Source organism: Scophthalmus maximus, chromosome 5 (assembly GCF_022379125.1).
Source record: "Scophthalmus maximus strain ysfricsl-2021 chromosome 5, ASM2237912v1, whole genome shotgun sequence".
Classification (NCBI taxonomy): domain Eukaryota; kingdom Metazoa; phylum Chordata; class Actinopteri; order Pleuronectiformes; family Scophthalmidae; genus Scophthalmus; species Scophthalmus maximus.
In genome coordinates this window covers 27,628,630-27,642,500 of record NC_061519.1, presented here as the reverse complement: position 1 = coordinate 27,642,500, position 13,871 = coordinate 27,628,630, and the positions used below count along the sequence as shown (strand labels likewise).

Sequence of the window (13,871 nt, the reverse complement as noted above, 5' to 3'; positions counted from 1 at the left end):
CACCGCCCACACGTCACCGCCCACACATCCAGTCAACACGTCACCGCCCACACGTCAATGCCCACACATCCAGTCAAAACGTCACCGCCCACACGTCACCGCCCGCACATCCAGTCAACACGTCACCGCCCACACGTCACCGCCCACACATCCAGTCAACACGTCACCGCCCACACGTCACCGCCCACAAATCCAGTCAACACGTCGCCGCCCACACGTCACCGCCCACACATCCAGTCAACACGTCACCGCCCACACGTCACCCCCCACACGTCACCCCCCACACGTCACCGCCCACACGTAGCCGCCCACACGTCACCGCCCACACGTCACCGCCCACACGTCACCGCCCACACGTCGCCGCCCACACGTCACCACCCACACATCGCCGCCCACACGTCGCCGTCAACACATCGCCGCCCACATGTCGCCGTCAACAAAAAACGAAACTGCTGCGGATAATGTTAACTGTGATTAACGATTATTTTATCCGTTCACTTATTCAGTGAGTCAGAAATGAATTAATTAAATTGAAGAATGACAAAAAAACCTATGGATTATGGTCTTCAGCGTCTGATTGGTTTGTTCTCTGGTCTGCAGGAAACATCGACAAGGTGGACCTGAGCAAACTGAACCAGATCGATGAGTCGCTGAAGAGGGCCAAGGGCAAGATGGCCGACAGCGAGCTGGACAGGAAGCTGACGGAGCTGAACGACGTGGCGCGAACTCAGGAGGAGATGATCAACGACTACGACCGGCAGATCCGTGAGATCCGCGCCGACATCCTCAACCTCAACGACATCAAGAACACGCTACCTGACGGCTGCTTCAACACGCCGTCTCTGGAGAGGCCATAGCCCCGCCCCCTCGCCCGCCCCCTCACAGCTAACACTCTGGCGAACACGCCGACGACTTTTACCAAAACAGTTTTTTTTTAATTTTTGTTTCCAGATTCTTGTCTGTGATTTTACTTTTACAAGAGAGAAGCAAATATTTCAAATCACGTTTTTTTTATTGAACCGAGAAGCGGAAGAACCTCCGAGAAGAACCAGAACCACGGTCCCAACGCGACTGCAGCCGAGGCAGGAAGTGCATCGTCACCACTTCCTGTCGCTCAGCGTTTAATTCCTCGTCACACCAGCTACTTCAGTTCTACAGTGTTCAGCCGTCAGAACCACAGTGAAGGATCCTCCACCTAAACCTCCACCTCCACCTGCACCTGCACCTCCAACTCCACCTCCACCTGCACCTCCAACTCCACCTCCACCTCCACCTGCACCTCCAACTCCACCTCCACCTCCACCTCCTGGACCTCCACCTCCACCTGCACCTCCAACTCCACCTCCACCTCCACCTCCTGGACCTCCACCTCCACCTGCACCTCCAACTCCACCTGCACCTGCACCTCCACCTCCACCTCCACCTGCACCTCCAACTCCACCTCCACCTGCACCTGCACCTCCACCTCCACCTCCTGGACCTCCACCTCCACCTCCACCTGCACCTCCTGGACCTCCACCTCCACCTCCACCTGCACCTCCAACTCCACCTCCACCTGCACCTGCACCTCCACCCCCACCTCCTGGACCTCCACCTCCACCTCCACCTCCACCTCCACCTGCACCTCCAACTCCACCTCCACCTGCACCTGCACCTCCACCCCCACCTCCTGGACCTCCACCTCCACCTGCACCTGCACCTCCCCGTGTTTCACCTGCAGCCGCTCGTCGTCGTCGAGCTCAGTCAAACACTCGCTGCTGAAACCACGAGTTCCCAACCAGTGATTCTGTTCCACAGACTGTGAATAAAGAAATTAAGCTAAAATGTCTCAGATACAGGCGCCGCCACACCGAGGCCCCGCCCCCACACATACGCTCTCCACCAATCACCAGTCAGTGTCAGCTGTCACTCGTGACGTCTCCGCCCCCTTCGCGATGATCTGACTGCTCGTCGTCGTCGTCTTTATTCTCAGACTGTGGAACCGGATCCACTTCTGTCACATCCGTCGTTGTCTCGCCCAGATGCATCATGGGAAGGAGAGTTCAGATGAAGTTAACCAATCAGGACACGTTTTAGCTCCGTCTCCTCCTCCGGGCAAAAGATCCGACACTATGCAAACTTTGTACATGTTGCGTAGTGAGAGTTTTTATCTGATACACTGGTGCTAATAATTATTTCAAATGTTATATTTTTGTGTGAATGTTTTTTTTATCATGACATAGAGAGTTTTGTGTAAATATATGATTCAGGACCGGCTGATTTTTAAACGTGCGAACAGCCACAATCAATCAACTGACACCTCCTGGTTACAAATATATAATATCGGTCTCTATGGTAACAACGTCTGTGGTATGTTATTATGATTTTAATAAGCTTGCTTGTAAACAAGGCTCCAACGTCTCATGTTGTTATTGATTGTCGTGGGTTTTCACACTTTCAATAACTAACTGAATATTATCCTCTTTTTTTTTCCTTAAAAAAAATCTTTTACCTTTTCACCAATCAGGACGTGTGTTTGAAAGTGGGCGTCGCCGTCTCACGAGTCACAGTCGTTTCCTGTTTTAATTAGTGTTTTTGTGCCTTAATATAAAGTTTGGTTGTGATCAGATCGTCCTCGCCGCCGCCGCCGCCGCCTCGCGTCCCACTGACAGGTTTTTTAAATCAGAGTCAAAACATTTCTTTAATTTTTTTCGTTGAGTTTCTGCACTGGAGCTTCTGACGACGAGCAGACGTCCACTCACTGACGATCTGTTCGTCTCTGACCAGTGACGCGTCGTCGGGTGCGTTTGATTTCTCTGCTTCCACCCGGTCGGCCTCCGCAGGACGAGCAGCACTGATGATGATGACGTATAAACAGTATTTTAAGTTATAATGTACCAGTTTTTATTTGTGTTATTAGCAGTTGCCGGTGGCGGCGTGCTGTGCCGCATGTGTGTGTGTCATCATGGTGATGTCCTGTCTGCGGCCCGGCGGCGACCCGAGTGACCCCGTCTGACCCCACGTCCCTGTAAATCCAAACGTAACATTTGAATAATAAAAAGATTATTACAGGAAGCAGAGTGTGAGTGAGTCTGTTCCACTGCTGACCCCTGGAGGTCACAGGTCACGGGATGAGTCGTCACGTGGAGAGAATAACCCAATATCTCCTGATATTAGAGATTAGATTAGATTATTCAAACACAAACACGTATATAAATATATATATATGTGCAATTATAACAAATATAAGTACAATTAAAATACCTAAATAGAACATCTGAGTTGTATATAAGTGTTTTAATAATCTTATATATCATAATTAATATTGTGTCTGATTCCTACAGGTGCAAAATAGATTTTTACTTCATTTTGTAGTTTATAAATTGAATGACTTCACTTTATTTCCATGTCTGTTTTGTTCTGTAACATAGAAAACTATAGAAAATGTAAATATTTTACATATTCAAATGATTTGACTGCTGACCCCTGACCCCTGGAGGTCACAGGTCACAGAATGAGTCCTCACGTCGAGAGAAATTCAGTCTCAGATTATATATTAGATCATTAAAACACACATAAATATAAGTACAGTTGTAACAACAAATAAATTACAAAAGTACAATTTAAATACATAAATAGAACCTCTGAGTTGTATAAGATGTTTTAATAATCTAGCATAACCTTGTTTATATATATATTATATGTACTGTAAAGTTTCTAAATTAGAATATAACTTACATACAACAGAAAAATAAAAAAAGGAAAACATGTTTTTCCTTCTGTTTGTTGTATCGTTAACGTTTTACAGTTTTTACACAGTGAACAAAATATTTCAGTGTTAAATATTTGTGTCACTATATTGATGCACAATATTTATTTGACATATTTGAAATGATTCGCTGTTATGATTTGAACGCAATGACGTGTTTCCTGTAGCAAACAGCAGGTGGCGTCAGAGTCCAACTTCGTTTCCTCTGCCAGCGAGATTATAGATTATTGATTTTTGATTATGTCTTGAATCCTCTTCTGTGTTTTAATTTGTAAGAGATGAAATGCGGAACCAGAATCCATAAGATATTGATTATTGAAACAGATGTGGATATTAAATATTAACACCTGGTAAAAAAATCTGGAAAGTAGATTGATTCTTTTTCACATGAAGGAAAAGATAGTCAAAATCATGAAAAATAAAAAAGTATAAAAATAAAGTAAGTTTGTGTTAAGTCTCATGAATCAAAAACACAATGTGAAAGTTAGAAACGTGACAATTTTAAATATATAAAGTTTAAATATAGTTTAAAAAATACTTATTTTGTTATTTTTCCCCTTTGATCTTTTAAATGTGCGAAATATGTTTTTGGATCTCATGCTTTAATTCTTCCAGTTTAAATAATGAATCATCATGTGATTATCCCCGAGGCCCTCTGGGTCTGTTCATTTCAAATCAATATTAATGATTCGGCTGATGACGAGTCGATCAATCGACTGTTCGTTCACGACCCATGAGCTGAATGCGCGACTCGTCAGCCTCCTCGCGCGGGGGCGCGCCCGGTGCCAGGCTCGTGCCCGGGGCCGTGTGGACGGAGCGCGGACCAGCAGCCGGGGACTGGAGCAGCGCGGCGGACCGGTCACCTCCTGCGGTCACACGGGACTCAGCAGCGGCTACAGGCGGACCCTCCCGGGACAGGAGGCACAGCGGCTCCCGCCTCTGACGGACGCGGGTTCGTTGGAAGTTGAAACCGGCTCATCTGACCCCGGGACAGCGGGACCATGAGGGGCAGCGCGCCGCGCCGCCGCCGCGCCGCCGCCGCTAACGAGCTAAGAGCTAAGAGCTAACGAGCTAACGAGCTAACGAGCTAAGAGCTAACGAGCTAACGAGCTAAGAGCTAAGAGCTAAGAGCCGCTCGACTCTGCGTGGCGGGTTCGAACTCCCACTTCCTCCGCTCCTCAACGCTCCTCCGGCTCCTCTGGAGGATCTTCCTCCGGCTCCTCTGGAGGATCTTCCTCCGCATCACAACAAGTTTCCCTCCGTGTGGACTCGGACATGGACCCGGACGCGGCGGCGGGCGACGTGGAGCGGATCCTGGCGGACACCGTGTCCCAGCAGCAGGGCTGGATCCGGGTGTACGGTGAGCCCGACACACCGGGGGGGGGGGGGGGGGGGGTCAGAGGTCAGCCTGAAGAGAGAAGTGACGTCACTGTCTATTCATCAGAATAATGTGGAGATCTGAAACTTCTTCGTGTCCAGTGATCATCAAAGTTTTTATTTCTATATGAAAGTTGTTCAAATTGAATCCTGGATCGATGGATATTTATTCAAACCACTTCAAATATTAATATATCTAATATACCGATCAGATCTGTATTGATGTTCACTTATAATCCATCAGACACACAGAGGCTGGTAAGTTACTGTACGTGTGTGTGTGTGTGTGTGTGTGTCTGTCTGTCTGTCTGTCTGTCTGTCTGTCTGTCTGTCTGTCTGTCTGTCTGTGTGTGTGTGTGTGTGTGTGTGTGTGTGTCCAATACATCTCCTCAGATAATAACTGGTGGAACTAAATTGAATTTGAAATGATCAGAATCATTAATTTAGATCGATATGAAAACTGATGATTCCATAAACACCTTCATGTGTTTCTACACTATTTAATACTTTTAATTATTAAAACATTCTGTCTGTTGTCACTTAGATTTAAAGTTTAGTTTGAGGTTCACACACAGACACACACACACACACACACACACACACACACACACACCTCAGCATCTCCAGGCCGACGCCTCGTGTGATGATGTCACTGTTGTAGTGGTCGACCGTCTGTTCATCAGAGGAGGTTTAGGGTCTGAGAGCGAGTGGGAGGAAAGGTCAGAGATCACTGACAGCGAGGTCACGTTTCTGTTTCATCGTCGTGATAAAAGAGACGTGGCTATATACGTGGTTATTTACAGTCAGTGATCGTCTTTATATACAGTCTCTGATTGTCTTTATTTACAGTCACTGATTGTCTTTATATTCAGTCACTGATCGTCTTTGTATATAGTCACTGATCGTCTTTATATACAGTCACTGATCGTCTTTATATACAGTCAGTGATCGTCTTTATATACAGTCACTGATTATCTTTATATACAGTCGATGATCGTCTTCATATACAGTCTCTGATTGTCTTTATATACAGTCAGTGATCGTCTTTATATACAGTCAGTGGTCGTCTTTATATACAGTCAGTGATCGTCTTTATATACAGTCAGTGATCGTCTATATATACAGTCACTGATCGTCTTTATATACAGTCAGTGATCGTCTTTATATACAGTCAGTGATCGTCTTTATATACAGTCAGTGATCGTCTTTATATACAGTCTCTGATCGTCTTTATATACAGTCTCTGATTGTCTTTATATACAGTCAGTGATCGTCTTTATATACAGTCACTGATCGTCTTTATATACAGTCACTGATCGTCTTTATATACAGTCAGTGATCGTCTTTATATACAGTCAGTGATCGTCTTTATATACAGTCAGTGATCGTCTTTATATACAGTCAGTGATCGTCTTTATATACAGTCTCTGATCGTCTTTATATACAGTCTCTGATTGTCTTTATATACAGTCAGTGATCGTCTTTATATACAGTCACTGATCGTCTTTATATACAGTCGCTGATCGTCTTTATATACAGTCTCTGATTGTCTTTATATACAGTCAGTGATCGTCTTTATATACAGTCAGTGGTCGTCTTTAAATACAGTTAGTGATCATCTTTATATACAGTCTCTGATCGTCTTTATATACAGTCAGTGATCGTCTTTATATACAGTCACTGATCGTCTTTATATACAGTCAGTGATCGTCTTTATATACAGTCACTGATCGTCTTTATATACAGTCGCTGATCGTCTTTATATACAGTCTCTGATTGTCTTTATATACAGTCAGTGATCGTCTTTATATACAGTCACTGATCGTCTTTATATACAGTCACTGATCGTCTTTATATACAGTCTCTGATTGTCTTTATATACAGTCAGTGATCGTCTTTATATACAGTCAGTGGTCGTCTTTAAATACAGTTAGTGATCATCTTTATATACAGTCTCTGATCGTCTTTATATACAGTCAGTGATCGTCTTTATATACAGTCACTGATCGTCTTTATATACAGTCTCTGATCGTCTTTATATACAGTCTCTGATCGTCTTTATATACAGTCAGTGATCGTCTTTATATACAGTCACTGATCGTCTTTATATACAGTCTCTGATTGTCTTTATATACAGTCAGTGATCGTCTTTATATACAGTCAGTGATCGTCTTTATATACAGTCAGTGATCGTCTTTATATACAGTCACTGATCGTTTTTATATACAGTCAGTGGTCGTCTTTAAATACAGTTAGTGATCGTCTTTATATACAGTCTCTGATTGTCTTTATATACAGTCAGTGATCGTCTTTATATACAGTCAGTGATCGTCTTTAAATACAGTTAGTGATCGTCTTTATATACAGTTATTGATCTGGTAGTTTTAATCCGTCTTTGTTTTAAAGCTCTGACACACTGTATAATCTCAGGCTGCTGGACATAAACCTGTTAAAGCCGAACCCCCCCCCCCCCCCCCCCCCCCCCCCCCACACACACACACACACACACACACATCATCTAGAGAACATATGGTCTATAACTTAATCTGATCCGGGACGTGTTCTGACAGATGATTTATGAAGCAGAGATGAAAACCTGAGAGAATAATCCTGTTGTTTTCAGTTGCATCTGGATTAAATCCATAAGGATTCACTCCCGGTGTCGGGACTCAGGTCTGTGGTCTTTAGTCCTGACGACAGAGGAGGAAATGGAAAGATCCCCGGGGGGTCGGAGGCAGGATTTCCTCTTTGGAACAAATCAAGAGTCAAACTTCTCTGGTCAAAAATAAGAGGTTGTCTATTTCAGTACATAGTGGAAAAATACAGGAGGGTCCAGTGGATCAGATCAGACCAGGACCAGGACCAGGACCAGGTGGTCTGTATAATGTTCAGTCCATGTTCCTGGTCCTCAGACTGGACACGTCAGTTACCTGGTTCCTGCAGTAATCAGATTACTTCAGTGAGCGGTGAGCGGATCACATCTGATCTGTGCAGGTTTTCCATCTGGAACACACGGAATGTTCTGCTGTTGTAAACGGGTCCGACTCCACAGAACACGTGGAACTGTTTGAGTGTAGGGGAGCTTTAGAACCACACCAGAACATCTGAGACCTGTGATCCAGAAACAGATCGAATCCTTTCAGCTCTGGATCATTTCTTTCAGATCAGATGTTCCCAGGATTCCCTCCCTCCCTCTGCCGGTCTCTTTAAGGCCGCTGGTTATTTTTAGCTCGTTTCTGCCGCTGGCTTCCTGCAGGACGCATGAGTTTCTGACTCTGAGCTTCCACCTGATTAACTTCCTCTTGCGGCCGTCCTCACTGCTCACGCGCTCTTTCCTCTCGCTGAGGCAGGAATGTCGGTCCCATCTCCCGTCCGGGCCGAGTGCCAGGGAATGACTGAGATTCCAGGTTTGGAGTCAGATGGGTTCAGTGGTCTGTTGTTACCTGCACGGTGAAGGAGCACAGAGGGGCCTGTGTTCACATGTGGTCAAACAACCAGATTACATTCAGACTGTCCAGTTTCTCAGACGCCGTGTAAACACCTGACCTCTCTCTTCCTCCTCCTCCTCCTCCTCCTCCTCTCTTCCTCCTCCTTCTCTTCCTCCTCCTCCTCCTCTCTCTTCCTCCTCCTCCTCCTCCTCCTCCTCCTCTCTCTTCCTCCTCCTCTTCCTCCTCCTTCTCTTCCTCCTCCTCTCTCTTCCTCCTCCTCCTCCTCTCTCTTCCTCCTCTCTCTTCCTCCTCCTCCTCCTCCTCCTCCTCCTCTCTCTTCCTCCTCCTCCTCCTCCTCCTCCTCCTCCTCTCTCTTCCTCCTCCTCCTCCTCCTCCTCTCTCTTCCTCCTCTCTCTTCCTCCTCCTCCTCCTCTCTCTTCCTCCTCCTCCTCCTCCTCTCTTCCTCCTCCTTCTCTTCCTCCTCCTCCTCCTCCTCTCTTCCTCCTCCTCCTCCTCCTCCTCCTCTCTCTTCCTCCTCTCTCCTCCTCCTCCTCCTCCTCTCTCTTCCTCCTCCTCTCTTCCTCCTCCTCCTCCTCCTCCTCCTCCTCCTCTCTCCTCCTCCTCTCTCTTCCTCCTCCTCCTCCTCCTCCTCTCTCCTCCTCCTCCTCTCTCTTCCTCCTCTCTCTTCCTCCTCCTCCTCCTCCTCCTCCTCCTCTCTCTTCCTCCTCTCTCCTCCTCCTCCTCCTCCTCCTCCTCCTCCTCTCTCTTCCTCCTCCTCCTCCTCCTCCTCCTCCTCCTCCTCTCTCTTCCTCCTCCTCCTCCTCCTCCTCTCTCTTCCTCCTCCTCCTCTCTCTTCCTCCTCCTCCTCCTCCTCCTCCTCTCTCTTCCTCCTCCTCCTCCTCTCTCTTCCTCCTCCTCCTCTCTCTTCCTCCTCCTCCTCCTCCTCCTCCTCTCTCTTCCTCCTCTTCCTCCTCCTCTCTCTTCCTCCTCCTCCTCCTCCTCCTCCTCCTCCTCTCTCTTCCTTCTCCTCCTCTCTCTTCCTCCTCCTCTCTCTTCCTTCTCCTCCTCTCTCCTCCTCCTCCTCCTCCTCTCTCCTCTCTCCTCTCTCCTCTCTCTTCCTCCTCCTCTCTCCTCCTCCTCCTCTCTCCTCTCTTCCTCCTCCTCTCTCCTCTCTCCTCCTCCCCCTCCTCTCTCCTCTCTCTTCCTCCTCCTCCTCCTCCTCCTCTCTCCTCCTGCTCCTCTCTCTTCCTCCTCCTCCTCTTCCTCTCTCTTCCTCCTCCTCTCTCCTCCTCCCCCTCCTCTCTCCTCTCTCTTCCTCCTCCTCCTCCTCTCTCTTCCTCCTCCTCTCTCCTCCTGCTCCTCTCTCTTCCTCCTCCTCCTCCTCTTCCTCTCTCTTCCTCCTCCTCTCTCTTCCTCCTCCTCCTCTTCCTCTCTCTTCCTCCTCCTCCTCTTCCTCTCTCCTCCTCCCCCTCCTCTCTCCTCTCTCTCCCTCTTCCTCCTCCTCTCTCCTCCTCCTCCTCCTCTCTCTTCCTCCTCCTCCTCCTCCTCTCTCTTCCTCCTCCTCTCTCCTCTTCCTCCTCCTCTCTCTTCCTCCTCCTCCTCCTCTCTCCTCTCTCTTCCTTCTCCTCCTCTCTCTTCCTCCTCCTCTCTCTTCCTTCTCCTCCTCTCTCCTCCTCCTCCCCCTCCTCTCTCCTCTCTCTTCCTCCTCCTCTCTCCTCTCTCTTCCTCCTCTCTCTCCCTCTTCCTCCTCCTCTCTCCTCCTCCTCCTCCTCTCTCTTCCTCCTCCTCCTCCTCCTCCTCCTCCTCCTCTCTTCCTCCTCCTTCTCTTCCTCCTCCTCCTCCTCCTCTCTTCCTCCTCCTCCTCCTCCTCTCTCTTCCTCCTCTCTCCTCCTTCTCCTCCTCCTCTCTCTTCCTCCTCTCTCTTCCTCCTCCTCCTCCTCCTCCTCCTCCTCCTCTCTCCTCCTCCTCCTCTCTCTTCCTCCTCCTCCTCCTCCTCTCTCTTCCTCCTCTCTCTTCCTCCTCTCTCCTCCTCCTCCTCCTCCTCCTCCTCCTCCTCCTCTCTCTTCCTCCTCCTCCTCCTCCTCCTCCTCCTCCTCCTCCTCTCTCTTCCTCCTCCTCCTCCTCTCTCTTCCTCCTCCTCTCTCCTCTCTCTTCCTCCTCTCTCTCCCTCTTCCTCCTCCTCTCTCCTCCTCCTCCTCCTCCTCCTCCTCCTCCTCTCTCTTCCTCCTCCTCCTCCTCTCTCTTCCTCCTCCTCTCTCCTCTCTCTTCCTCCTCTCTCTCCCTCTTCCTCCTCCTCTCTCCTCCTCCTCCTCCTCTCTCTTCCTCCTCCTCCTCCTCCTCTCTCCTCCTCCTCCTCCTCTCTCTTCCTCCTCCTCTCTCCTTTTCCTCCTCCTCTCTCTTCCTCCTCCTCTCTCCTTTTCCTCCTCCTCTCTCTTCCTCCTCCTCCTCCTCCTCCTCCTCCTCTCTCCTCTCTCTTCCTTCTCCTCCTCTCTCTTCCTCCTCCTCTCTCTTCCTTCTCCTCCTCTCTCCTCTCTCCTCTCTCTTCCTCCTCCTCTCTCCTCTCTTCCTCTCTCCTCTCTTCCTCCTCCTCTCTCCTCCTCCTCCTCTCTCCTCTCTTCCTCCTCCTCTCTCCTCTCTCCTCCTCCCCCTCCTCTCTCCTCTCTCTTCCTCCTCCTCTCTCCTCCTGCTCCTCTCTCTTCCTCCTCCTCCTCTTCCTCTCTCTTCCTCCTCCTCTCTCCTCCTCTCTCCTCTCTCTTCCTCCTCCTCCTCCTCCTCTCTCTTCCTCCTCCTCTCTCTTCCTCCTCCTCTCTCCTCCTCCTCCTCTCTCCTCCTGCTCCTCTCTCTTCCTCCTCCTCCTCCTCTTCCTCTCTCTTCCTCCTCCTCCTCTTCCTCTCTCCTCCTCCTCTCTCTTCCTCCTCCTCTCTCCTCCTCCTCCTCCTCCTCCTCTCTCTTCCTCTTCACGTGTGTCCGACCTGAGGAGACGACGGCTGATGAACACACACCGGGATCGTTTCTCCGTCACCTCTCACGCGACGGTTCTGCAGCGGACGCCGTGTTGAACCGGACCAGACACAGTTGAGCAGTACTGAGTAGAACCCGGACGTGGTTGTGCAAGAAGCCTGTTGTGATTTCTGAGCCACAGCTTCAGTGAACTGACGAAGAAGAAGCAGGAAGTAGTTTCAGCTTCTCAGCTGGTTTCCTGTTCAGACAGGAAACCATAGGTCTGCGTTCGCTGTGACACCTGATTGGCTCTTAGGAAACGTCATCTTCGCCTGTCACTCGACTTCCTGACAGGAAGTCCTTCACCAGCCCGTTGACAGAGTGAGACACGACGACCAACCGGCCCCGACGTCTCCTCAGCGTCCGACTCGGAGCTGAAGTGTGTCGTGAGGGTCGTTGTACGTCTGTGATGCAGCACAGACCAGCTGTCTGTCGTCCTCCACCTGCTCGCCGCTGCTGCTGTGAGCTGGTCCATGAGAGGAAGTGGTGCCCCCCCTGAGGGCGGCGGGGCTCCGGTCCTCGGTCCCCGTCAGGCCTCGTACCGCTGGCACCGGTACAGGAAGCCTCGGGGGAGATCCGACCCCCAGCCGGCTCCCGAACAGCTATTGGACAGATACAAGAAGAGAACATCTGGTCGGCCGGCGCCGAGGGCGACCGACACGTCCCCTCCAGAGGTCGAAGGGCTCAGCGCCGCCCCAAGCGACCGGAGCGGTGACCGATCCCACGACGGCCCGGCGAGGCCCGGCCCCCTGCGCAGGATCCTCCCCTACCTCCGGTCCGTGTCTGAGCCCGGCACCACCACTGGTCCGGAGAGGACGGCGCTCAGGAAGGCGGGATCGGACGGCGACCGACGAAGAGCTCCCGCCCTCAGCAGCTTCATCCGCTCGCTGTCCCGGAGGATCGGCAGAGTCGTCGGGGCGGAACCTGAACCTGACGGAGCGGAGTCCGGTAGGAGAAACTGAACGGAATGCTCCCGTGGCCACGATCATCAGAAGTCTGACAAGATTCACGTCGTACACTATAAAAAATCTCTTCTGGTTCTTTTAGTTATTGAAGCGCGGCCGGACTCGACTGTGGCGTCGTGATCGTCTCACAATGATTCGTCAGTAAACTGAAAGTAATTCAAAACCTTTTAATAATTGAGTCAATCACGTTACGTCACAGTGGACGATCAGAATCTTCAGAAGTTTTGAACGTTGAAACGTTACCTTCACTTATGATCATTTCATTCTCGTGTGCAGTCAGACGATAATGACATGGGTGTTTTCCTGCAGAGGAATCGCTGCTTATAATATTTGACTTGTTTAATAGTTTTAAATAGGGATAGACCGATATGGATTTTTTAGGGCCTTAGCCGATTACCGATACGGACTGACGATTTTCTTGAGCCGATACAACTTTTGCTCCCTCAATTTACATCATAAAAATTACACAATGATGATAACAAATGTTACGAGTCTCAATTTAAAAAAAGGAACATTTATTGAACTTAAAAAAACTTTATTTAACAAATAGTAAAAACAGGCGAGGTAGAACAAGTAGATAAACAATATTTAACAAGTATTAACAACAAGTGAGGTAGAACAAGTAGATAAACAATATTTAACAAGTATTAACAACAAGTGAGGTAGAACAAGTAGATAAACAATATTTAACAAGTATTAACAACAAGTGAGGTAGAACAAGTAGATAAACAATATTTAACAAGTATTAACAACAAGTGAGGTAGAACAAGTAGATAAACAATATTTAACAAGTATTAACAACAAGTGAGGTAGAACAAGTAGATAAACAATATTTAACAAGTATTAACAACAAGTGAGGTAGAACAAGTAGATAAACAATATTTAACAAGTATTAACAACAAGTGAGGTAGAACAAGTAGATAAACAATATTTAACAAGTATTAACAACAAGTGAGGTAGAACAAGTAGATAAACAATATTTAACAAGTATTAACAACAAGTGAGGTAGAACAAGTAGATAAACAATATTTAACAAGTATTAACAACAAGTGAGGTAGAACAAGTAGATAAACAATATTTAACAAGTATTAACAACAAGTGAGGTAGAACAAGTAGATAAACAATATTTAACAAGTATTAACAACAAGTGAGGTAGAACAAGTAGATAAACAATATTTAACAAGTATTAACAACAAGTGAGGTAGAACAAGTAGATAAACAATATTTAACAAGTATTAACAACAAGTGAGGTAGAACAAGTAGATAAACAATATTTAACAAGTATTAACAACAAGTGAGGTAGAACAAGTAGATAAACAATATTTAACAAGTATTAACAACAAGTGAGGTAGA

At 48.0% G+C, this 13,871-nt stretch overlaps 2 protein-coding genes and 1 long non-coding RNA gene across 7 annotated transcripts in view; 2 read left to right on the top strand and 1 right to left on the bottom strand.

Annotated features, from left to right (window-relative positions):
• The window catches only part of lamc1 (laminin, gamma 1), a 36,529-nt gene extending 35,491 nt beyond the window's left edge, over positions 1 to 1,038 (top strand). The window contains exon 28 of the mRNA XM_047331966.1: positions 601 to 1,038. Within this exon, the coding sequence (XP_047187922.1) occupies positions 601 to 857 (257 nt within the window). The 3' untranslated portion in view covers positions 858 to 1,038. The remainder of the gene's footprint in view (positions 1 to 600) is intronic.
• A 3,476-nt stretch (positions 1,039 to 4,514) lies between these two features.
• rasal2 (RAS protein activator like 2) overlaps positions 4,515 to 13,871 on the top strand; it is a 47,951-nt gene continuing 38,594 nt past the window's right edge. For 3 of the 4 annotated variants that reach the window (XM_035635546.2, XM_035635545.2, XM_035635547.2), the window contains exon 1: positions 11,700 to 12,501. In XM_035635546.2, the coding sequence (XP_035491439.2) occupies positions 12,027 to 12,501 (475 nt within the window). In that variant the 5' untranslated portion in view covers positions 11,700 to 12,026. Of the gene's footprint in view, positions 5,109 to 11,699; positions 12,502 to 13,871 lie in introns of those variants that run through there. The other variant, XM_047331967.1, reaches the window with a different exon arrangement.
• Positions 5,128 to 11,716, bottom strand: LOC118311558. 2 transcript variants are annotated; one of them, XR_004794018.2, is made up of 4 exons: positions 11,526 to 11,716; positions 7,722 to 8,568; positions 5,739 to 5,822; positions 5,128 to 5,156 (listed from the first exon to the last, which is right to left on the bottom strand). It is a non-coding gene; the product is annotated as an uncharacterized LOC118311558 (long non-coding RNA). The 2 variants fall into 2 exon arrangements; XR_007030750.1 differs by lacking the exon at positions 5,128 to 5,156 and having other exon boundaries at positions 5,223 to 5,822.